Raw genomic sequence first — 26,548 nt, 5'->3', positions numbered from 1 at the left:
ACACACACACACACACACACACACACACAAACAAGATAAAAACTCTGAAATCTAATTAATCTGCTTATGTTGTTTAGCTCTAAAGAACTGTGGAGATCTGCTTTGCTTGCATTCTTTGAAAAGAATCATTCCTTTTTGAATCCTTCTGGGTATGAGCCAAAAGTATACAGGCTCTACATTTTTCTCTTATTTTATTTTAAATCTTAGACCTTCTAAGCTGTCATGACAGAAATCAGTGATGTTTGTCTCCTTCAGAGAATGGTCCTTAATCATTTAGGGGTTATACAGGCTTCTGAAAAATCACTAATCACAATTCTTCATCTGAGAGTAATAAAGTTGCTTCATCTAGTTTTAAGGTTAGGCTCTCAGAGGTTTATACTTTGAAAGGAACAAAAATACATATGTGATTGAATTATAAGCAAAAGTAGAAACTCAAGGCTTATAAGCAAGTCAGGAAGAGGTGCGGAAGTTTCAGCCCGCCTTCCTTGGAAACAGCACATCCTACTCCCTTGGGCCTCAGGGCTATGAGCACACTCTGCAGACCCAGGCTGAATCCATCTGTGCAGCTAGACAGAACCAGGATGCACCAGAACTACCCACAAGACTCACCTCATGCTGGGAATGGCATGATAGCCCAATCGGAAACGCAGTTTGCTGGACCCAGCAGCATCTGCAATCACCTTTTCTCCCACAGCATGCATGTGTTTGAGGAGCTCAAGGTGTTCCCTGGTCACAGCCTTCAGACTGGAAATGGAGGCCCATGGTAAGACCAGCCAGTGGTGACGAGCCTTGGGGTATTTATCCTTAATCACCACCACCTGCTCATCTTTGTAAACCTAGCAGAGGGGCAGAGAAGGAAACAGACATCTACCATGCATTTTCAGTGTGCCAGGTGCTGTCATATTCATTAACTCACTTAATTCTCACCACAGTCTTCTACAAAAGATTTTAGTAGATAAAAGTACAATTTTGACAGATGAGAGCACAGAGACTCAGATAAGATGTCTTGCACAAAGTCACGTAGTTACTAAGTAGGAAATCTAGGATTCCAACCCAGATCAAGTTGACTCTAATGTGTGTCTTCAATTACCACACTACACAGAATGCACAGAAGATGCCCAGTACAAAGTAGTTCCTCAGGATCTAATGTGAAATCCCTGTAGGAATCTCCACTCTACCACAGCAGACCATATGACATATGGACATGTGTTCCAAGAAACTCTATCAGATTTAGCTCCTTGTCACCCCAGGATGTAATTCGAAAAGAACAAAAAGACTCCTCCCAGGATGATGCCTGACTATTAAGCCCAAGGTTGCCCAGTGACTACAGTGAAAATACATTATCTGATGGTCCCTTGAAAGGGACCATAGTAAGGTTAACAAAACATCCCTTAATTGTATCCAGATGTTTAAAACAAACAAGACAAAGGAGATATTCATTTTAAGAACTTAGTTTCTCTCCAAAGAATTCCAGGTGCTCACTTACTGACAATGGGAAAAGCCACTTATTCTCACAAAATAGCCCAATAAAACGAATCTCATTCAAAAGGACTGATCTCCTTTGAGTTCATTTGTAGTTATGACCTCTGTGTAAGTCAATTAAGACATGAAATGAATTTCAATGCCCAAATTTTATTCTGACCTGCATTTGGGGGTCCTGCATAGAAATCTTCAAGCCTTGACTCCAGTGGCTTGAATATTCCTTAAAAAAAGGGGGGGGGGCAATGTAAACTGTAAATGGCAATAGTTAAACTTGGCATTAATTAACATTACATGTCAGCGAAGTCCAACCAAACTTAGAAATAAGGTTTTTAAAAATTATCCTCTTTATTTCAATCTTTTGCCTTTGTAACTATAAGCCATCCCCATTTTCTTCCTTTATTTAGAGCTGCATGTCTAGACAGAGACTAGAAATGCCAGAGTGTGAATCACATCCTCTTCTGCCCTCTCCCATTCCATCTCAGCCTGACTAGGTTTCCATTCTGACATCAGGATGTGAACCATGACCTATTAAAAGTATTCCAAAGCTAACCTTCTAGATATACCATTTTAGTAGTTCAATATTAAGTACACTACCATAATGCCCTACCTTCAAGTGGCTTACCTCAGGAATTCAAGAGAAAAGTATATAAAGCAACATTCACCCAAGTGACTGGTAACACAAACAAGTGTCTCTTTAATCATGGTTAATAACCCTTGTCTTGGTTAATAAATAACCCTTTATGCATGTCTGAGCTTTACAGTGTACTAAACAATTAAGCAGTCGTTATATTTCATTTAATCTCCACATTGTCTATTATATACACTACCCTCACCTTTTTGGTAGATGCATCTGTCCCCTTGTTTGGGGGTACGGAGCACTGGCTAGGGTGACTCCCAGATTCCAGTCCTGTGCTCAGCTCAGCTTCCTGGGCAGCATCCCTTCCTATGGAATCATTGCTGCCGGATCTCTTTCTCTTCCTATGTGTTACCAGGCCAGGGCTCTTTGCCTCTTCCTCAAACTCTACAATATATGGATAAAGTTCATTCACCATGTGGAGAACCTGGCCAGGCTGCAGCTTTACCTCTTGGTCCTTTCCAATTATGATTGAGTCGATGCTGGTAGGATTGACCCCTACCTATGAAATAATAAGAAAATAATTATAATAATAGCCATAACACCATTACAAATATAGCCACTGCTATGTTAACCACTTACTCATGACAGGCACCATGCTTAATGTTCACTTATAGTACTCTGTCACTTCCACACATGACAGAGAAGCCTTACTGGCTGGCACAGACACTCTTAAGTCAACAGCATAAGAAAATCATCAAGTATGAAATGGAAAGTTACAAAAAGACGTACCTGCTTTACTTTGACATATCCTTTGTCACACTCTGCTTTCAACTGTACTGAAAGAGATTTAAAAATTTAAAAGTTAAACGATGAAGCCTCACTCCAGGATGCAACTTGACAGTTTCTTCAAAGGCCTATGAGCAAAACTGCCCATTATGCAGGTGGCTGAGGCTCCAAATCCTTCCATAAAATATCAACAGTGTACATACTCCTCTGGCTACTGCTAATAGCCCTAGGAGGCAGCTTTACTGAATCCCTACAAGCCCTCCTATTCCAAAGCCCTTGGCCCATCTGGCATCACAGATTCTGCAGTCAGGTAAGGGGACCCACTTCTCTCACAAGCTCTGGGCTCAGAATTAAATCAGGCTTCCACTATTATATAACACTATCAGATGTCTTCCACAGAGAAAGAGACAAATGATACATTGTTGGAAAATATAAGTTCAGCTGGCCTTGGGAAGAAGGAGTGGTAAGAATATTCTAGAAAGAGAACTATTCATACAGAATAGTCTGAGCATGTGCGGGGAGAAGTGACATTAAACATTCATGTTCAGTTATGTGAACAGTTTCTGGGGTACAACAGGGAGCAAAGAAGAGACACAGAAGAGACACCTGCTCTTCAGGGAGGACAGGCAGAGGACAGGCTGACATATCGTCCCTACAGTTGCTATTGTGACAAGGGGGACAGAGAGCAAGAAGTATCTGCTTCTGTATCTTGGGCCCAGCAAGCTCAAGCCTGGCTTTTTTCCCCTGTTTAGATTAACTCATGTGGAAAAACCCATTATCAGTGCTGCCGACTGCAAGCCTTGGGAAATCCTGCTACAGAGAATACACTACAGGTGGGAGGCCTCATAGGAGTGACCGTGTCTGGAAACTTACAGGTAAAAAATGAGGTACATGGTAAGCCTTTTCCCTTAGGACTTTCATTTCATTAAATCCCAGAAACAACATTTCAAGAGCTGGATGCTATAGTCTTATAAAGATGCCACCCTACATGGTTTCAGCCTGGTGACTCCAGAATTCAACTGTCTCATTGCCCAACGAGGACCATCTCTAGGCAAAGTAGGGTGCAGGACTTAGTAACAGGATGGGACCTGCCTGTTCCCAATACTAAACAGTAACTGCTTTCAGAGAGTCAAGAGTGAATGGGACCCTGGTGTTGACTTAGGTAGCTCAGTTCCTGAGTTTTCTTTATGGCAAACAAAAGTGATCAGTTACCTTGCTGTCGAGAACATTTCTTGTCAGTGATCTTGGTCTCTGGGCCACGCCCAACCATGACTGCTTCCAAATGTGGAAGTTTGATTCTCTGGTGCCGGTTGTCCTGTCTCACCAGCCAGCATATCCGCATCATTACTCTGAGAGACAAAACAGAAGAGAGTCACTGGAAAAACCAGCACAAGTCTTCCAGAGTCACACCCCGGCACCACCACATATGCCATTTACCAGTTGTTCATCTTGAGGCAAGTGACTTCACCTCCTTCGTCTCAATTTCCTCCCCTGTAAAATGTGATCCTGTAAAATGTGATAATGACAGGCCTCATGAGGCTGTTGTGAGGATTAAGTAAGATAATGCAGGTGAAGTACTCACCTCTGTGTCTGAATCATGCTAAACAATCTAATATTTGCTTTGTTTATTGATATACTATATGTGCTGGACATTAGGCTACACGCGAGGATCAAAGAATGATTAAACACTGTCCCTAATCCTTTAGAGGCCTGGAGTACAACAGGGCAGATAGACTCATACAACAATTATTAAAATGTAATGTGATAAGCACTATAAGAACAAAAAAAAAAAAAAAAAACAAATATAGCATTAGCACAGGCAAAAGAATAACTGACTCTTTCAGGTAGTATCAAAAAAGGTTGCATGAATAAGGGATATTTATGCCGGGTTTTAAAGCATGAAGATGTTCCCTGGCAGAGAACTAAAGACGTAAGAACAGAGGATGTTCCTCAGTCCACAGACACCTTTATGTGTATTAGAAGGTTTCCCTTTCCCATCATAACATACTGATGTTAGAACAATACATTTTACTGTCATCTGACAGAAGATTGTCGTAACAAATATACAAACCTACAATTTCTAAAGTTTGAATGCAGCACCTTTGGGCAATACACAACCTGCACAATAGTGGAAATGTTGGTGTTCTTTTGAAAAACAATGTAGAGTATCAGCAGAAGAGAGAGACAAAAAATTCTGATTGAACAAAGGCAGAACAAAGGGGATGGAGAGAAAGAAGAGCCAGAAGAAACCACAATTACTGACTGCTTTTGGGGAATGACAAAGGAGTAAAAGGAGATACCAACCTGGATTTCTAATATGGAAATATCCATTAACCAAAATGAGGAATACACAAGGAGACCTACTTTGGGCATAAACAGTAGATGACAGAATGATTTCAGATTGAAACAACTAAATTGACTATGAAGGATCTAAGGGTCAAGCTGGGTGTACGGGTATAAAGCTCAGGAAGAGGAAAGGACTGAATGTATATATTTGAGAGGCATCAACATCTCATAGAAGCTGAGGCAGAGAGAGAAGATAAGATCACCCAGGGAGGTAAAGCATGGAATTATGGACAGGGACAGAACTAGAGCTTCAAGATGCCTCCCTAGACTCCCTAGACTCCCTAAGCTTATCAATGCTCAGGCCTCTAATATCTTCTCTTTAAGAAATGTCCCCTGTAGGCAAGGCAATACCTATCAGGTCCTCTGCACAAGCTTTGTGTCCAAAGGGGAGAGAAAAGACACTAGATTTTAAAAATCAGAGTTTCATTACCAACTGTAAAGACAAGATAATGCAAGGCGAAGTGAGTATATGAGTGCTCAGGGGGTGCAAAGTCATAGATATTGGGTCAGGAAAGGTTTCGGAAACTACCCACTTGAAAAGGCCAAGAGCCAAGGGAAATGATAAGAAAAAGAGTGGGGGAGAGGGACATTCCATTTTAAAACGCACAAGTGACAGCACAGATTTCAGCAATGACAAGCCATGGGTGAGGGGTAGAAAGCAGACTTTAGTTGATGGCCCAGAGGAGCTACCCTAGAGATTAACCAAAAAAAGGCAGAAGTGTTGAAAGAACACTAGACTGAAAAGCTGAGATCAATCAACAGGAAAAAACTGAAGTGGAGAAATCCAGAGTCAAAGATTAGTCAGGAGGCTGTTAAAATAATGTGAGCCAGAGTAAGCTCCAAAAGGCAATCCAGTAGGTCTTTGTGAAGGAGCTGATGCCAGAGCATGAAGAGTCAGTTGTAAATCTAAAATCCTAAATCTGGAGCTTCAAATGATGATGGTACTAAAGGCAAGTCACACTTTTAAATGTCGTGTTCACATGGGCATCTTGTTTGCACTTACTGGAAACTGATGAATGAGCAGATAATGGACTAAGAAGTATATCTTCATTAGGCATCAAGAAATAAGTCTGTGATGACAGACTACTCTCAAATAAGTAATTCTTAATATGATCTCCTGGTATTGGTTTATATTCTTTCCTTCCTCCTAGAAACCCAAATCCTTCACAACTTTCAAGTCTCACTTCTTCCCTGAGGCCTTCACTGAGCTGTCTTCTGTTCTCTACATCCTGTTACGAGGTATAATCAATTTATCTTCTCTAAAAATTAAATGTGGATGTAATTCTACTCTCCAGATATGAATAAAATCTCCTTGTAAACAGACTGCATCACTGCCCATCCATTCAGGAAACTAAAAAAGAAATTCTAGGGTCTCTGGAGATCACTGCCCTGGGTTAGGCCTGGTCTTACACTTCTATATCTCCTGGTGTTCAGCATACCTTTATCAAGGGTATACTATGTGCTAGGCACTTGCTAAATGTTTTATTTATATCATCTGATTTAAACTTCACAACAACTCTCATTCCAAGAGAAAATTTAAGGCTCAGAGAAGATTGTGCCAGAGCTAGGATTTGAATTAATTCCAAAGAACAGGTTCTTAATCACTGCACCATATACCTTTGTCTTCGCTCATTTGATCATTCAGTCAGAATTACTACATGCCCACTATGTACCCGGTGCCATTCCAGTGCTGGGAATCAAGAGATACATCTCACTTGTATTATATGATACATCACACCTGCCTTCAAACGGCTCAATCTTGTGGAAGAAACACAAAGACAATTATAACAAATGTGGTAAGTATAATGACTGGTCTGTGCAAAAGGTATCATGGAAGCACAAAGGCGGAGTATACAACAGATTTGGAGAAAGGAAGTGTCAAGGAACGTTTCTCATATTAGGTAGGCCTAAAATGAGTCTTATATATAAACCAGGTTAATTAGGTGAAAGGGGGCAGCCTAATTTGGTGAGAAGCAGAAAGTAGATAAAGGAATCAGAGAGGAGATTCCAGTCAAAAGGAACACCAAGGGCAAAGGCACAAAGAGACAATACAATACACATGAAGAAGCAGTTCAGTGTTGGGGCAACCTAAAATATGAGGCAGTAAACAGACTGGAGATGCAAGCAGGTCCAGCTGAAGCAGAGCCCTGGGAGACAACTGAGAAGCTCAAATTTTAGAAGTTCCTATGGATTTTGCAATTCAGTAAACAACATATATTTGCTGAATGAGAGAAAAGAGCAAATGAATGAACAAATAGCTCTTTAAAGATTATTAAGCAGGACTTTGATACAGATTTGTTTTCAAAGATCATTTGGGGAAGGAGGTAGGTAGTGTGAACAGATATGTAGGAACAAGACTAGAGGTGGGAAAATCAGTTAGAAGGCCATCATATTTCAAGTGAGAGATGATGAGGTCTAAAGTAGGACAATAGCAGAAACAAAGAAGAGAGTACAGATTTGAGAAACATTGAGAGAGTAAAATCACTAGGACTTAGTGATGGATGTGATAAGAGTAAGTTCAGTGAAGATGCTGAGTTCAGTTTTTGGCCTCTGAATTTAAACTGCCTGTGGGACTTGCAGAGTTGTCCAGCAGGGTAGTCAGAGGTAAGGGTGAAACTCAGAAAAGAGGTCTAAGCTGACAAATTCTATTTGGGAGCATGTAGGAGGTTAAAACCAAGCCAGGTGATGTGCTCATTCAGGCAATGTACACGAAATGAAAAGATCATAGGCCAAAGTCACAAGCCTTGGAAACATACAATTATTTAGGAGAGGAAGAAAAAGACTATCCACAGAAGAAATGACTGGTGAGAGTAGCACATGGAGAAACAGCTAAAATGTAAGCTCCATAAGGAGGGTACTTTGTCTTGTTATCTGTGTTATCACAATAAATGTTCATTGAATAAATCAGCTGAGTGTGTTATTCTGGAAAGGAAAGGAAAGAAGGGAGTGAGAGGTATCATCGAATTTCAAAAGCAGCAAAGGGATCCAGCAATGATTTTTAAAATGTCTATCTGGTTTGATAATCAATAACTGGTGACCTTAGGGGAATTTCAGGGGAATGATAGGTCTGAAAGCTAAACTGTAGAAGGGAATGGGAAGTTAGAAAATGGAGACAGAATTTAGAATACTCTCTAAAACAGTTTGGCTAAGAAGGGAACACTTACTGGATGACAGCTAAAGGAAGATTGATCACCAAGAACTTATTCTTTCTTTCTGATTTGGGGATGGGAGGGAGGGTGAAGGTTGGTCAGGAACATGAGAAACGTGACCTTATTTATACATGACTGAGATGTAGACAGGGGCAGGAAAGACAAATGAAAACAAGCTCTCATTGGTGGAAGTATAAAAGAAAAGTTAGAAGCAAAGATAAAGGTATTTACTTTGATCAGAAAATACAGCTCATCCTCTGAGACTTAAGGTAAAGATAAGTGTAAATCTAGATTACTTCGTAAGAGCAAAACCAGAAGCAGAAATTTGAGAGAAAGCACACCTAATGACCTGATTCTTCTCCATAAAATAGATTACGACAGTGTATGGGGGCTTAAAGAACCATTGAATAAAATCAATATGGAATAGTGCATAACATGCAGGCCTGTGACGTCCAACTGGTTTGAGTTTAAATGGTGGCTCCACTGCTTACTCACTGTGTGATTTGAGACAGATTTAACCTAAGCCTTTCCTTCTTCAGCTGTAAACAATATTAATAACTGCTCTACACTACAAGGGCTAAATGAGAAAGTATGTAAAGCTTGGTGTCTGGCAAAAAGCAAGCATTCAACACATCGCTCGTTAACAGTGAAGGTAGGATGAAACCAGCAGCTAAAGACACGTAAAAAGATCATTTGACAGCACATACTGTGCAACTAAAGTGAAAAAGCACAGATCCGTATTGTCTCCCCACCTGAACAGTCTTTCCTGTTCCAAATGTTCTAACTATCTCCAATATAAGTCAAATTCCCAAAAGGCTCCAAACGTGGACCACATTAATTCCAAATGAAAATTAAATCTCTGCTTTGTTGAACCGCTATCACTGGGCTGCATATAAAACGGCTTGCTTCTTCTGGCCTTTCTATAAGGCCTGTTGAGGACTTACAGGAGTGAAAGGCCCACAAGTTCCTTTCAGGGAGCGTTTCTGGAAGAAACAGTGTCCATCCTGACAAGCTGAGCCGCCTCCATGATTGGACAGTGCCCACTTTCTAATCTTTTCCCTGCTTCTTGCGACCAAGTTAGGTACAAGTGCCGGGGGCACAGGGGAAAAACGAGAAGTGGGACGGAAACCAACGTGAGCGCCGCCAAAACACCGCCCAGGGGAGGAGAGAAGTGGGGAGCCGAGAGCCCTAGAGCCCGAGGATGGAGCAATTCCTGCCGGGGGAAAAAAAGCTGTGAGAGCGTTCTTCGAGGTACATTACTCAAGGGCCGTAGCAGACCCTGCCTAAGGTCCACATCCGCGAATTTCAATCTGGCCAGCAAAAGAGGTAGGCCTACGAAAGGCTTACCCAGAAACGGTGACAGACAAGTTCACGTTACTCCTCCGTGCCGCACTACTTCCGGCGCTGTGGGATGACGTCGAGAGACAAGACGGAGGGAAATCAGGATGATTAACACTGTCTGCCCGATGACTGGCTGAGAGGGTCTCGCCCACGGTCCGAATCCGGAAGCGGCACCGCAATTGGTCCCTCACTGGAGCGTGGCCCAAGTGTGATTCCTGGCAGTTATCCCCGTGGGGAGGAGCTCCCTCAGCATCAATCTACGCGAGCTGCTTCCCTGTCACTCACTGCCTCTCAGTCTCTGAATTAGAAGAGACTTCAGCCTGCTGTCTCCTCTGTGGCCATTTTTAGGCAGCCGTGCAACCTCTTGACACTCTCTTCGTAAGGAGCTCACTACCTTTAAGGTCATGTTTTGCTGTAGACAGTACTTTATTATTGTTTACTCGCTCCTTTTCAAAACTACCATCTGCTTTCTTTATCGGGTGAGAAAAGGCTAGAGGTAGAGGCGGAGAAACCTAAGATTTTTTTAGTGCTGTCCACCAAATGAACTGGCTGAGGGGCAATCAGGGAAGACAGAAGCAGGATACTGGGATGATGAATGTTTGGCAATTTTTACAGCAATTTCAGGATGTTCCCTAAGGATCACATATAACAATTATTCAAAGGCATTTTGGTAGATAAGAAATTCCTATCTTATGAGTGACTGCATAGTTTATAATTTTTCTTCAACTCAGTAGAAACTGAGCCTTAAGGAGTCACATTTCTTGATCAAGGTTGAATACTGTTTCCTTCTATAGAAAAGCAGAGACTCGGTGGTATGATGGAGATATCAGAGCTACCAAAACAGGGTGGAAGGATCTCCCAGGAAACATGAAAGAGACTGGTCCTTGTTAGCAGAGAAGCTGCAGGTTTATATTATATTAGGGTCACACCAAGAAGTGGGGAAGCACAGGAAGCATCTCAGCAGCCACAAGGGCCTCATGGTGGTGGATGTGGTTCGCACTTCTTGAGGCAAAAAGAGGCCACTCTGGGTACTTGACCAGTTTTGCTCCCTCAAATTAAGCTTCTTTTAGCCTCTGTTTCTAACTAACCTGTCTTTATGTGTCTTGCATTTAAAATTGGATTGGATTATTCTAATTGGATTATTCACCATACATTATGCAAAACTGGGCAAAGTTTCCACACTTAGCCTATTAGGTCCAGCCCTCTAGCTACAGCATATTACTGGCCAGACAAGCAGGGGCACATGGCATAATACATAGCTAAGGGCATGCGTGGCAGGCACTTAAGACTTTCACAGACTCCAGAACCAAAGATTACCATAAACAGATGCATAGAAATTAACAAAGAGTAGTCTGCAGTATTATCTAATGTAGCGGCCCTCAAAATGTAATCCTTGGATCTGTAGCAATAGCTAGGAACTTGTTAGAAATGCATATTCTCAGGCCTCACTCCAGGCTTACTGATTCAGAATCTCTGGAGTAGGGCCCAGCATTCTGTTTTAAGCTCACCAAGGTTATCCTGATGAATGCTCAAGTTTGAGATTCACTGATGAAAGACAAAGTCTTCAAACTGTATACCATGATAAATGTGTTTTTTTGGCTTTCTCGGCCTTTTTTTTTTTTTACAAATTAAAATTTGTGGCAAAATACACATAACATAAAACTATCAACCATTTTTAAATACTGTATACAGTTCAGTAGTTAAGTATATTCATGTTGCAGTGAAATCTGTTTCCAGAACTTTTTAATCTTGCAAAACCAAAACTATTAAACAATAGCCCATTTCCCCTTCCTCCAGTTCCTGGCAGCCACATTCTACTTTCTGTTTCCATGAATTTGACCACTCTAGATATCTCATATAAGTGAAATCATGCAGTATTTTCTCTTTTGTGACTGGCTTATTTCACTCAGTATAATGTCCTCAAGTTTCGTTCACTTGTAACATGTTAAAACTTCCTTTTTAAGACTAAACACTCCATTGCATGAATACACACATTTTAACTATTCATCTGTCAGCAGACGTTTAAATTACTTCTACCATTTACTATTATGAGTAATGCAGCTGTGAACATGGTTGTACAAACATCTCTTCAATATTCTGCCTTCAATTCTTTTGACTATATACCCAAAAGTGTGATTGCTGGGTCATAATTCTATTATTAATATTTTAAGAAACCACCTACTGTTTTCCATAGCAGCTATACCATTTTACATTCCTACTAGCAGGATGCAAGAGTTCCAATTTATCTACATCCTCAACACCACTTGTTATTTTCCAGTTTGGGGTTTCTTCTTAATAGCAGTCATCTTAATGGGTATGAAATAATAGCTCATTGTGGCTTTGATTTGCATTTCTCTAATGATTAGTGATGAGCATCTTTTCATGTTTGTTGGCCATTTGTATATCTTCCTTGGAAAAATGTCTACTTAAGTCCCCTGCCCATTTTTTAATTGGGTTATGTTGTTGTTGTTGCTACAATGTAGAAATTCTTTTTGTATTCTGAATATTGACCCCATATCAGATATATGATTGCAAATATTTTTCTCATTTTGTAGGTTGCCTTTTGACTCTGCAGATTGTGACTTTTGATGCACATAAATTTTTAATTTTGATTTATCTTTTACTGGCTGTGCTTTTGGTATCATATCTCAGAAATCACTGGAAGATTTTCCCCTATGTTTTATAGTTTTAGGTCTTACGTTTAAAGTCTTTGATCCATTTTGAGTTCATTTTTTATATGGTATAAGGTAAGGATCCAACTTCATTCTTTTGCCTGTGAATATCCAGTTTTCCCAGCATGATTTGTTGAAAACATTGTCCTTTCCCTCACTGAATGATCTTAGAATCCTTGTTGAAAATCATTTGACAACATATGTAAGGGTTTATTTCTGAGCTCTCTATTCTATTCCATTGCTCTACATGTCTGTCGGTATGGTAATACCACCCTGTTTTGATTACTGTAGCTTTGTAAAAACTTTTGAAATCAGGAGGTATGAGACTTTCTTCTTTTTCAAGACTGATTTAGCTATTCTGCTTGGGGGCGGTGGGGAGTTAATTTTTTTCCAACACTTAAAATTAAAAGATCTCACATGAAAATCAGGATTCTTGGTCTCTTGGGGGAAAAAATCAATAAATCCAGCAAATTCTGACAACAAATAGCTAGAATTGTGAGTATCTGCTATGTGCTCTCTAGTTTGCCACTGTCTCCATCTACTCATTTATGTAACTTGCCTGGATCCCTGAATGCCCTTCCTTCTTTGAGACTTTAAGACTTCTGGTCTAAGGAAAAGGCACTTAGAGCCAGAGGACCAACCTGGGGAGGCTGCAGTGGTCTGATTCAGAGGTTTGCTCAGAAGGAAAAGTATAGCGTTCTAGGAAAGAGTATAGCTAAGAAAATTCATTTTGTTTTTAGGGTTGTTTTGTTTTGGTTTGGTTTGGTTTGGTTTGGTTTGGTTTTTTGAGGAGGTAACAGAGTGGGAGGGAGTTAGGAGAGGTGTCAGAAAAGACTTATTTGAGGAAAGGAAAATAAATCGAGTCCTGAAAGATGAAAAAAAAGACCTGGTGAAAGAATATTCTGAGTCTATGATCTACACTGAGGACAGAGCATGTACAAAAGCCCTACAGCAGGGCCTTTAGCATATTCTTTCAGATGTGACAGAAGTCTAGTGGAGCTGAAGGTTCGACAGTGAAAGGAAAATGGTGAGATATGAGCATTTAGGAACTGTACATGGATTCAAACTATATTCAATGAAAAACCCCTGAAGAGTTAGTTATCCAGGGAATAACATTATTTTTTATTTTATAAAGATAACTCTAGCTGCTTTGAGGAAGAATGGATTAGGGGGAGGGCAAGAACAGAAAGGTTGAGGGCAGTTAAGAGTTTAGTGCAAAGGATGTTGGCAGCCTGGACAAGAGATATTTTGGAGGCAGCATCGACTAGACAACACAAGACATATTCTTCTCTGTAGGCAGACCTAGGTCAGATACAAAATAATAAAAGTAACTTTGTGGAATAGGACCAAAACCTAGTGAGCAACAAATTTAGTTGCATGTTTTACATATCGAAAAACTTCTCACTGCAAACACCTAGAACTCTGCCTGCAAGCTTCCTCTGGTATCAAAGGCCTTCTCTGACTGCATACAGGCCAGAAGTGAGAGGCTTTACACTTCTGGAAGCAGTAATGAAATGATGTAAAGTGGATGGGTAAAGTGGTTTTCTCACCCCTCGGTGAAACAACTTTAAAGCATGTATACACTCTACTGTATCCCAGAGGTTCTCCAGCAAGACTAATCCCCAGTTCCCTTGAGTGGTAACCTGCACCCTGGCTTCCTTCCAACCCTTGTCTCACTCTTCCCCTCCTCAAATGGCACTTCTTGGGATCATCTCCCAAACAAATGACTTGCACTCAAATCCTTGCTTCAGTGTCTGCTTCTGGGGGAATCCAACCTAAACACACCTCCTGACTGTTTTCTAATGATACCATTTTACTTCTCTTTTTAGATAAGTTAATAACTCCTACTGCTTCCCAACTTTTTAATGTCATGGCACAAAGATTAAATCATATTTGCAGAGCACACTGGGGTAAACTTAAGGTCTATGAGGAACTTGGTAAAAAAAAATCATTACTTTTTTTATAATTATATAAGAAAAATAAAAAAGTATTTAACATTGATTTTGGCTAAATATTCAAATATACGTTGAAATTTTTCATGAGACACTTGAGTTTCTGTGAATATTACCTTTTTGACTTTAGGTTTCATGATGAAATAGATATATAATTTCTGATTAAAATTTTTTAATGATAATCTTTTCACATTCTTGGTAGTCACACCTATAATTTGCAACGCGAATAGAGAAGTTCTCTTCTATACATCATAGTGTAAACAAGCTAATATATTCATTAACTATACCCTACAATTTACTTTAAAATCTTCCACCTATAATTTACACTTTATTGTTTTCAACTCCTGCTTTCAGGACTGGTCAACTTCTCACATGGATTTCTAAATTTCTAAGGGTTTAGAGAATAGTCACTGTAATCCCAAATACTGACATTCATACCATTGATGGTTCAAGTCAGAACTTTTATTTCAATTCTGCACTTATTTGTGTAAATCACGAATGCCATGGTGGTCTCTCCTAAAATGTCTTATAAACGTATTAAAAAGAAAGTCACAGGAAGCTTTTCTAACTTTTTCTGCCTTACCTCCCACCATCTCTTCATTCCCAGCCTTGTACCAGCAAAATATTGAACTTCTTACCCTTCAACTCTCTCCTCTATTGTAGAGATAAATGAGCTACTCCCTGCTAAAGCCTTGGCCCAATTGTAATACCTTACTGCATTCTTTGATGTTCATGCTATTTTCTCTGGAATGCTCTTCATTTTTCTCCCTAATTCACTCTTGCCCCCTCCAATCCATTCACACTGCAGCTCGAGAAAATATTTCAAAACATAAATATGACCATGTCATTGCCCTGCTTAAATCCTTTCATGGGCTTCCACCACTCACTGCCTATCCACATACTTAAACACAGGGGCTTTCTTTCATATTCTTGAATCTACTCAGTCAAGGTTCTTGGATTGGAAGCTAGAAAACTATTCTAGCTAACTTAAGGATGGATGGGGCTGCCCTTGGTACCATTCCCAAAGCACATGAATCCTGTACTCTCCATGTCCTCCACCTCACAATTATAGATAGTTAGCAGTAACTCCTAGAACAGGAGGACCGGGGCTCTTTGCATTGTCAGCTCTTCCCACTGGTAAGAGGGACATGGCTCTAGGAGTCCCCATGGACACCTGCATCCCACAATTCTCCAGTGTCTCGGCCTCTAAGCAGATGAATTCAGAAAAGCTCTAGCTCTCTGTTGGCTGGTGCTGAAGCCACCACAGTGAACAAAATGAAGTTCCTGCTTTCAAGGAGCTTACAATCTAGTAGGGAGAGGCAGGCTACGAACAAAGACATATACAGGTTACATGGGGATAAATGCCATAAAGAAAAAGGATAGAAAGCGATGAGGATATTTTGTGTATTATGGAAGGCCTTTTTTGAGCACAGACCTAAAGGAAGAAGAAAGTCATGTGGACATCTAGGTGAGATGGGAAACCATCAAAGGATTTAATCAAAGGAATGACATTTTTTTTGGAGCCCTGCCACCTCCAACCATCCCATAGCTACGTATTTTCAAAAAGATTATTCTAATTACTTTATAGTGCCAGGATCTTAAAGAGAGGGGATGGTTTACAATCGCAGTTTCTTCAAATCTTGACGTCTGCATCCATTCAATAACCACTTAGAGTGCCTCCTGTGTATTAGACAGTGAGCTACATACTGAAGTCAACAAGCTAGACACAGCTCCTCCCTTCAAGGAACTTCGAGTCTGGTGGGCGCAGTTCCAGCATATATTCACCTTCCACAGACTTAGCTTTGAGTTATTCTACTCTTCTTCAGATACTGACCTAGCTGCTCTTTCTCTCATGTCTGTCTCATTACATTTCAGACTGGATGCCCAGGGGCACTTTCCTGATCATCGTCTGCCTCCTCTTGACAACAAATTTGTATTTCTACACTTTTAAACTATTCAGACAATCTTTGACCCTCCTACCTTGTTATTCTTTCACTAGCAAAGCTCCAGCTCTGCATGTCAAAATAACACCATTTAATTAAATTTACTTTCTTCCTTTATATACTCTCAACCAGAGTAAAACATCTACTTACATAGAATAATATCACTCTAAATTATATGGCCTTTAACAAAATTTTTAGCCACTCTCCAAAAAGCTTTTGATACAGAAGAAACTTCACTTCCCACCTATGTGACTTCTCCCTCATGTCTTAGAGATAGGGAATATGGCATGTGCAACTGAGGAGAAAAAAAAGAAAAAAAAAATTTAGACAATGTAGAGTTAGCCTTTCTCTCCGTGGTAGTCTACTACTTTACTAAACCATATTGATTCTCACCTCTCAGAATCCCCACACTGACTCTCTACTTGGCCAAGGGACTGGCTTTGGCCAATGGGACATTAACAAGTATGATGTGAGCAGAGCCTTACTTAAGTGCTTACCCCTTCGGGTGATCCTCTTCAGAACCTAGCTGCTGTAAGAAGCCCAACTTAGCCACGTGAAGAGTTCACATGAAGGAGAACTGGGATCCCAGCCAACATCTGCAGCTGAGCTCTCAGCCAACAGACAGCATGTGAGTGATCCAGCTTGGAAGGACCCTCCAGCCATAGTCGAGCTATCCCAGTGGCAACCACATGGAACAAAGATGAGCTATTCCTGCTAAGCCTTGCCCTAATTACAGAATTTTGAGCAAATAAATGACTATAGTTACTTTAAGCCACAAATTTTGGGGGCAGTTTTTCACACAGCATCATATAACTGGGACACTCCCTTTTCTTTAAAAAAAAAAAGGCACCGTTCCTACTGTATGCTGAATTCTTAACACTGAAATGTCTGAACTTTGGGTCAAGGGTCAACTTTCCTAATAAGAGAGCTGCCTTATATATTTGTATAATTGCTAACTTAATGTCTGTGCCCCCATTCATCTGTAAACTCCATAAGGGACGGGATTATGTCTGTCACAGTCAACACTGTTTCACAGACCTAGAAAAGACCCTAGCACACATTAGGCACTCAATCAATATTTTAGTAAATCAACAATGTGTTGACTTACTAGCAATATTAGTTCCTCTGTTTCAACAGGATAGTAATTTTTATGACCACTATTACAGCAAACACTTATATAATGTTTACTATATGTAGACACTGTTCTAAGCACTTTACATGTATTAACTCATCTAGTCTTCACAATAACCATATGAGCTAGGTACTATTATTATCCCTTTTTACAGATAAGGAAAATGAGGTACAGAAAGGATAAGTAACTTGCTTGTTGCAGGGCCAGGATTTAAACCTAGGGAGTCAGTTTCCAGAATTCATATATATTTTTTAACTATGTTATTACTACTTTATTATTATTAAGGAATCTACTTCTATGATTATCATGAAGCCCAGGCTAGGTTAACACTGACAAGTTTCTCCACCCTGGATTTTCTGGTTATAGTCACTATCTTCTCTCTCCACCTTAACTGAAAACCCAAACTCATAAGGCTTCAATCCCTGTCCTTCTGTTCCTGGAAGATGCCAAAGCCAAGATGCAAAGCCAACAATGTACAAAAATTTTTCAGAGAAGACAAACCCTCTATTTTGTTTTATGAGGCAGATAGCAACCCCAAACCCGGACAGGATGGGATCTGCACAGGCTGTCAATCAAAATCCATATTCTTAACCACTGCACTCCCTCTCCCGGTTTCTTGTCCTGGTCTAGCAGTGTGATTGCTGTTGAAGTGATAACAAGATAAGGTTACACACCAGAGGACAAAGAATATCTTAATAATGATGAAGACATCGTTGTGACTATGCAGGTAGAAAGCTGCACATAGGGACCAAGTTCCTGCCCTGAAACACCTTTATAATGTTAATGACAACAGGAAGATGACAGAATTGAAAAGTGTTGATGCTCACCAGGAAGAAACACCAGGTCCTACCTACCCCCAAACCTCTAACTTTGCCAGCTAAAATGACAGAACCCCAACCTATGAGCTCAACTCAACCCCAGACCCCTTACAGGACTGTAAAGAACCCTGATTCTGTAGCCTCTAGTTCAGCCCTGAGTCTCTTTAAATGTCGGTGCTATCATGACCTATAACTGGGTCTTCCTGATGCTCAGCACAGAGACCCATGGCAAAAGGCCCACTGTGGCACCGTCACCAGCCCTGCCTCTGCTCTGAAGGACAGCCTGGATGTGGAAGCCTGATCGAAGTCAACAATACCCTCAAGGTGCCCTGCAAACTGGCCTCCCAGTTTGATAAGTACAGTACTTACTTGGCCCAACACCAGCACCAACAACAACGAAAAGTGTGTGCACACACATACAAATGCCCCTGGCCTCACTCCCATATCTGGAGAAGACATGAGAAATTTAACATTCATTAAAATATTGAAATGGCAGTTTAACTCAACAGTAGAAGAAATATTTCGTGACTATATTGCTTGATAACTACAAAAGGGATGCAGAGTTGGGGAATAGGATTTTAGGTGTTGGTAATCAGGGTGAGCCTTTCTAGATGGAGTCTTTGAACTCAGTCTTCTCCATTACATTCACCCAAAAAATACTTTTTGGTACTTACTATATGCCAAAACTGTACTAGGTGAAAGAGATAAAACATTGGGAAGCCATCACCACTGAGACAGTCCTCCACCTCAGAAGCATTATTTTAACCCACTGAATAGCTTTTTGGTGTGCTCCCATCAGGCTGTAAGAGACATCCTTGTGAAATGGTCACCCTATCAGGGATGCTGTCAAAAACACTGCTGCTCATATAACACAATGTTCTCTTTATGAGCGTCCCTGGGAGACAGTCCAATCTGATCTCAGTTCCAGGAATAGTTTTACTTCTCCAGAGTAACGGGTTTTTTTTTTTATCTATGGACACCATAAATTGTGGGACCAATGAGGCTGTCCGCTTAGAGAAAAATTCATGGCCCAGCTGTAGCAAATGTGAAGGTCATCCTATATTCATTTTTAGCTTTATCCCTGGCTCTATTTTGTCTCTACCCATGTTTTTACTTCTTTATTCTCTTCACTTTTAATGTATGGCATCTTGGTGTGAGTTTTTTTGTTTTTAGGTTTTTCCTGTATCTTTGAAAATGGCTATGAACTCTTTCTGGAAGAAGACAGCATCAATGTTTATAATTTATATATATATTTACATGAATACTATGATAGAGATGTGTCCACAGGGTGATGTGAGCACACAGAGGGCTTATAAATCAGTCAAGAGCATTAGAGAAGACCTTGCAGAGGGGGTCATTTGAGCTGAATTTTTCTTTTGTTTTGTTTTGTTTTATTGAGGATGTTTTAGAGTTCATTCACAATGCAACAATTGTTAAACAAAACTGAGTTGTCACCAAGTGCGAGAAGATGCTAAAAAAAAGTCCTGCAGAATAGATTTTTATGTCATATCACAATTTATGGGATTACACCTTAGAAATTGTTTATGACAAGTTAAGGCTACTATCACCAGTTTCCTTACATCAATTTTTTCCTGACAAAAAGATCATGAAGCAAAACAATTCATATCTACATCAGAATTTGTGTGCAGAGAAGGAAATTCAGATGGAATATCAAACTCATTAGGAGATATTTGATAGCAAAATGAGGTCAAGATTTAAAATAATAATAATCTAGAAAATATATACACACAAAATGTTCTCAACTGGATTTCTCAAATAAATAAGAACAAACAGCATTTAAGAATTTAAATTATCTAGATCAAGAGTCTCGGATTTAGCAGGGATATTAAAAATCATTTACTTCATTTGCATACCTGTGCAGCAGTATTCTTCCTTAATTCATTCTGTCTTGTAGGTTTATCCCCAGCCCTAGAGTTTCCCTGGATAGTGTAGTTGCCTGTGTAAGAACAGGGTGAAAGTAAGAATAGCTGCTGACATACTGTTTTCAATGTGCTGGATCAGTAGATTATCTTTTAAGTACTCAATTTAAGTTTTTTTCCCTCTTAAGTAAGAGTTCTAGCAATATAAAAACCCATATGACAAACTACATACAGAGACCTCAAGAAATAGGTTAGGATTTCATGGATAAAGCATTCCACTCAGATAAAGCATAGCAAAAGACAGCAATAAATGTTTACTGCATGTCCTCTCAATTTTCAATAGTATGGAAAATTACAACCATTTTCCTTCAGGAAGAAGGAAGGAAGGAAGGGAAGGAAGAAAGGAGATAATTAAATCAGACATACTCCCATCACCTCTTTCAGCTATCTACAAGGCCGGGCACTTTAAAGAAAATACTTTCATACTGTCCTCACATTAGGGAAAATTGTTGACTTTTAGAGCAACTAAATAGAACACATTACTCTCTCCCTGCCCTTCTATTAGAATTTTTCTTAAAGCTTAAAAGCAAAATTATCTGAAAATTGTTCACTGCTAAGAGGAAAGGCTACTCTGAACTCAGCCATTAGTCACTGACATGTCTCAGAGGAGGGCAGCCCAGGCAGGCAAAAAAAACCACCAGACTATAATGCTAGGCTGGATAGTCAGTGAGGGCAGCAACCAGCTCTTCTTTTTCACAACTATATACCCAAAGACCAGCTAAAAGTCTGGCACAATGCATATTCATTCATTCATTCATTCATTCATTCATTCAATAAATACCTCTGATTCAGTACCTGCTGTGTACCAGGCTCTGTTCTAGATGCCTGGGATATATCATAAAACAAAGATCCCTGCCCAAATGATATTTAAATTCTTTTGGGAAGGGGTGTGAAGAGAAGAGACAATAAGTAAATATTGTGTTATGTCATAAGTGCAATGGAAAAAAGAAAAAGTAGAGCAGGTTAAGGGGGATTGGGAGTGCTGAGGCGCAGCAGATTACAACTCGGAATAGAGTAGATATTGTAGGTCTCACTGAGATGATATTTAAACAAAGACCTGAGGGAGGCAAGGTGCTCAACAAACCTTTGTTGATTAAATAAATAAATCAAAGCAAAATGAAGGAGTCGGGATGTTTAAGGGATGTCTAGGCAAGGCAAAAAAAAAGTTTGAGAAGGTTGGCTGTTGGAGATGAATCTGGGGAGGAGGTGGGAGGCTCGCTAAGGGCCCTGGGTGCAGAGTTAAAAGGTATGAATTTTTAAAATTTAGAGTTTACAAAGAACTTCCACTTATAGTCTCATTTAATTCTCACTTCCCTAATAAGGTTAATTTCATCTCCATTTTACCAATAAGGAAACCATGCTTACAGAAACTGGGTAATTTTCCCAAGAACACACAGCCAATAGGAGGCAAAGGCAGAATTAAACCTGAGCTTCTGACTTCCATCTTCAGGATTTCCTTACTGCCCTACAACCTCCCCCAAGAGAAAATACACAAGTAATAGAAAGGAGAATTACAAAATAAAATATGAAAATGCTCACATGCCAGTTATCAAAAAACATAGATATGAGATAAAAGTAAAGTTTAATGTAGGTTTTTAAAGTTATACACCCTGTAGAGCAACCAAGAGATTGTGGGTGCTCCAAAAAAGTCAACAGTAAACTAAAAGCCTATTTTAAATCGCATGTACTATGGTACTGGTAAGAGAAAATGTGACTGCAAATCTATTACTACCATAAATTCCTTTACTATAAACTTTTTGAAACTTTTAGTTTCAGATTGACTCTATTTCTCTTACAAATACAGTAACACTTTGCGACTTCACTTTCATAAATAAAACTATTTCTCAATTATACAAGAAATATATGAATACTTTAAAAGGTTAAAGTCTCCAACCAATTACTACCCTCCATCTTGGTCTTCAACCTCAAAGATAAGTAAGCAGTACTATCAGTTGGGAGTGAGTGCCACAGCTTTTTCTATGGATACTTATATACCCAAGCGCTTCCTAAATATCTACAACTGGATGTGAATACGTTTAAAACTGAACTCGTTTTCCCCTGAAGGCCAATCTGGTCCTCTTTGATTTCCTGTGTCAGTCTACGTCCTTACCCAATCAGAAACTTTATATTCCATATTTTGTCTGCCCACTCACCTACCACATCTAATCAATGCAACAATTCCTCAGGTTTACCTCTTTACTATATTGTTACTACCCTCTAGTCTCCATTACCACTTCCACTTCTTTAATATTGGCTCTCTTTTCCTACTACTTCTACTACTGCTGGACCAAGTTCATGGACTTGTGACCTGTGCAGTCACACAGGGTCTCATGCTTAGAAGGGCCCCATGCTTGGTTTAATGCTGTCAATGTCTTGAAATTCTCAATAATTTTCAAACAAGGGGCCCTATATTTTCATTTTGCACTGTCTCACAAATTACATAGCCAGTCCTATACTACTGTAATAGCATCCTAACTGGTACCAATTTTCCCAGTAAGGCCCTGCTGTAATCTACTCTTCAAAATTCTATAGGGAATTAAAAGATATTCCATTAAAATTGGATCAAGCAATATAGGGCACAGAGGTCTCCCCAATTTGAAGCTAAGACTTCTAAAGCATAACTTCAAAAAAGATGAATTATTAAGGAATTAAATTTCTATGAAGAATCTAACCCATTATTTAAGGACATTTTTGCATTACAAATACTTAGGGAAGGTGGCCAAAGTAAATACAATCCTCTCTAAGGCCAGATAATATGGGAGACCACATGCTTTACATTCAGAAAGACTGGGTTCAAATTCCAATTTGACCACATACTGTGTGACTTTGGACAAATTATTCAAATATCCTAATTTTTATTTTTTTATTGATAGAGAAAATTATCTGGCAGAACATTTGTTGAGACTTACAAAATAAAACGGACCCAATTCAGTTCAACAAACACTACTCTGCACTGGACCATGCCTTCATACCAATAACATAAAAATGAATAAGACTTCCTTCTAAAGGGTACAGTATAGAAAAGGAGAAGTAACTTCACAATGAAGAAACCAGACAAACATTACCTCAGCCAGGTGATCAAGGTCAACATCAACGGTGAAAAGTCATGTTCATAGTATGTATTCTGGATATGATTTGATGAAACTAGAACTTTGCTATGAGAGAAACATTAGACAAACCCAAATTGAAGGACGGTCTACAAAATACCTGGCCAGTACTTCTGAAAACTGTCAAGGTTATCAAAAATAAGGAAAATCTAAGAAACTATCACAGTCAAAAGGAGCCCTGGAGACATGACGACTAAAAGTAATGCAATATCCTGGATGGGGTCCTCGAACAGAAAAGGGACATTAATTAAAAACTAAGGAAATTCAAATAAAGAATGGATTTTCACTAATAATAATAATGAACCAACAATGGTTCATTAGTTGTGACAACTGCATGATTTTAACGTAAGATGTTGACAACAGGGAAAACTGAGTGCCAGATATACAGAAACTCTCTATACTATGCCTGTAATGTTCCTGTAAATCTAAAACTATTCTAAAATTAAGTTTATTTAAAAAATAACAATTGGGGGGTGGGGGTTGCAAGGCAAGAGAACAGCTCATAAATAAGACTGAAACCATGTTTAGTCACAAGAGAACCAGAACAAATCGGTGATACAAAAAAAATTCCTGCCCCAATAGGCCCCACAGTCAATTAAAATCTAAATGTTGCAAAAAATTTAATTTATACAAGCATGAAAATAGCATTTTAGCCACGATTTACTTTCCATTTTGTGCTTTCCAATAAAACGTTTCTCTCCTTTTCAAAGAAAAAAGGTAATTTTACACATCTAAAACTGGACTAACTTCCACCTTCCCCAATTCTGCCCCCACCACAGCCTCCTCTTCCTCCTCTTTCTGGGCTCTGCATCTCAGGAAGGGTATCTCCAACCATCCTATTGCTCAGACCAGAAAGTGGGATGTTAGTTATGACTTCTCCCTCACTTCTGCATCCAGTCACCATGACCTGCAGATTCCACCTTTATTTTTCCCTCCCTCTCCATTTCTATTTAGGCCTTATCACTTACTAGTCCTATTTTTCACCATAAGAGCTTGCAAGAAACCACCCTTCACATTAGCACCTAAATGACAGTTCTAAAAAGTAAATATATTCAAATCAGCTGTGAAACAGAGTTGCTATGAGGATTTTAAAATGACATTTGTAGAGTTTAGCGCAGTGCCTGACAGGTGCTCAAAGAAAAAAAAAGTCAGTTGTTAGAGGTTATATCACCCCATCCTTAAAATCTTCCAGTATTTTTCAAGAGCTTTCAAGATAAAATTCGAATAACATAGTGCTTGAGTTCTTATGACTTGGCTCCTGCCATGCTTTCAGCCATCTCCAGCTCCCTGCATGGTCATGTGATCTGGTCACAGGTTACTGAAAGTTAACCAAGCACACCATTGAAAAAAAGGAAGGTTCAACATCATAAACATTTTAATTTTCCCCAAACTGATATATAAAAGCACTGTAATCACAATCATAATCACAGTGGGATTGGGGGAATCTACCAGAAATATTCCTACATTCATCTGGAAGAATAAACACACTAGAAAATGCCAGGAAAATTGTAAAAAGGAGGAGCATTGAGGGGAACTAAGCCTCATAGGCATTAAAATGTCTTTTATCTCTATGGTTAGCAAAGACTTAAAAAAAAAAGAAAAAAGACAGAATCCCCCATATGGGCAAGGCCCACTGAAACACTGCTGGGAGTAAAATGTAAATTTATTTATTACAATTTTAAAACTGCATTCACCTAAAAATTTCAATTCTAGATGTCCATCTTACAGAAATACTTGCATGAGTGCCCAAAGCTGTATTTGAGGATTTCTCAACAATATTTAGCATTGTTTGTAAAACATTAGAAATTGCCAACATGTTCATCAATAGGGGAATGGAAAATATAGTGCCTGCATCCTACGTACTACGAAGTCATTAAAAATAACAAGGTAGATTTATTTATCCTAACGTGATGACAGTAAATTCAGTGAAAACAGCAAGTGGCAAATAGCATTATATGATTCCATTTCTTTACAAAAAAGGTCACATACTAAATTATTGGTAAAGTGCTTGTATTTTATGTAAATAAAAATGCTTCTTAAAAGTGTTAACTTCTATTATGAAAAACTAGAATATTCATCAGGACCTATTTTCAGCACCACTGAGATAAATTTCTATGAAGAAAAAAGTGTCAAACGGAGTATATATAATTTAATTTTTAAATAAGTACTACAGTAAAATGGGTATTTCCAAAGTTACAAGAGTATTTTGCGAAATGTCTCCCTCCCATTGGCCTTTGCCCAGCACCCAGATCTCCCCACAAGCAACCATATTACAAGTTTTGGGGTAGCCTTCTGAACTATTCTATGCACATACAAGCAAAAAAGTACATAGTTTTCCTTTACTTAGTTAATTTTTTATGCTCGTTATTGTTAATAAAGAATTATGCTCAATGAGCTTGCAAATTTTAAAAGTATTTTCAGTATCGCATTTAATAGCCTTATGTTGACAGCCTCAAGATGGTATCGTGTTTATATATCTCTTCCATCTAAAAGTTGTGGAGATTTCAACTGGGTTCTGCCCTCAAAAAGAAACACTAAACATGGTTATATTTAAGAAAACACTAGACGTCGTAACATTTATTATGGAAACTCTTCAAGTGTTTGGATATACACTATTCTGATGCTTGTCATATGCTTAACCAGTGTCAGATTCAGAAAATTGTTACATCAAAGTAGGGACTTTAGGACTACAATGCCTACACAACATAGGTACAATATTTATTATTGTTCTGCTGTTCTCTCAGCCTGGGATACTCATTTAGACGGTGCAAGGTTTCCCTACTCAGCACCCCAATTGTCCTCTCGTATGGGAATTTATCACACAATTCATTCTTTAGTGGTGAACTCTTTGAAGGCAAGGGCCATGACTTACCTGATTTTTATATTACCAAGCCCTAGTATCCTGCCCTGCAGTATCATACTTTTAACTACTGGTTTAAAAACTTTATACCAAAGGTAATATTTGAAAAGGTAACAACTAAGATTGGAAAAACTGGGTGTTTGACAACCAGAGCAAAAGCACGGAGGTGAAAAATTGCATTTGGGAAACTGCAGATAGCTCAGTGCAACTGGAGTGCCCAATTTAATCAAAAGAGGTAAGGCTGTGAGGAGATACACATTGGCATGCCTCCAGGGTCAAGTTCAAAATCCCTAGTTTAGCAAGATTTACCAAGAGGTGTACCCCAACTCGTCCTGAAGCCTCACCTCCTGCCATTTCAGCCCACTTAGCTCTGGCTATATCCAATTACTTGAAATTTGATTAAAACCTCATATTCTTTCACACCTTAACCTTAGCTTTACTTT

General features: G+C 39.2%; 1 protein-coding gene across 11 annotated transcripts in view; it reads right to left on the bottom strand.

The window, feature by feature from the left end:
- APTX (aprataxin) overlaps positions 1–26,548 on the bottom strand; it is a 35,499-nt gene that overhangs the window by 7,986 nt on the left and 965 nt on the right. For 2 of the 11 annotated variants that reach the window (XM_039875588.1, XM_039875589.1), the window contains 7 exons: positions 20,073–20,155; positions 4,283–4,351; positions 4,058–4,194; positions 2,849–2,895; positions 2,316–2,618; positions 1,643–1,702; positions 610–836 (listed from right to left, as the gene is read on the bottom strand). In XM_039875588.1, the coding sequence (XP_039731522.1) occupies positions 610–836; positions 1,643–1,702; positions 2,316–2,618; positions 2,849–2,895; positions 4,058–4,190 (770 nt within the window). In that variant the 5' untranslated portion in view covers positions 4,191–4,194; positions 4,283–4,351; positions 20,073–20,155. Of the gene's footprint in view, positions 1–609; positions 837–1,642; positions 1,703–2,315; positions 2,619–2,848; positions 2,896–4,057; positions 4,195–4,282; positions 4,352–6,864; positions 6,922–9,092; positions 9,278–9,595; positions 9,615–9,687; positions 9,791–18,567; positions 18,645–20,072; positions 20,156–26,548 lie in introns of those variants that run through there. The other 9 variants (XM_039875587.1, XM_039875595.1, XM_039875584.1 and 6 more) reach the window with 9 other exon arrangements.

This window comes from Pteropus medius, unplaced genomic scaffold (genome assembly GCF_902729225.1).
Source record: "Pteropus medius unplaced genomic scaffold, Ma_sr-lr_union100, whole genome shotgun sequence".
NCBI lineage: Eukaryota > Metazoa > Chordata > Mammalia > Chiroptera > Pteropodidae > Pteropus > Pteropus medius.
Note: the sequence above shows the minus strand (reverse complement) of the source record. Positions and strands in the feature narration are given on the sequence as shown.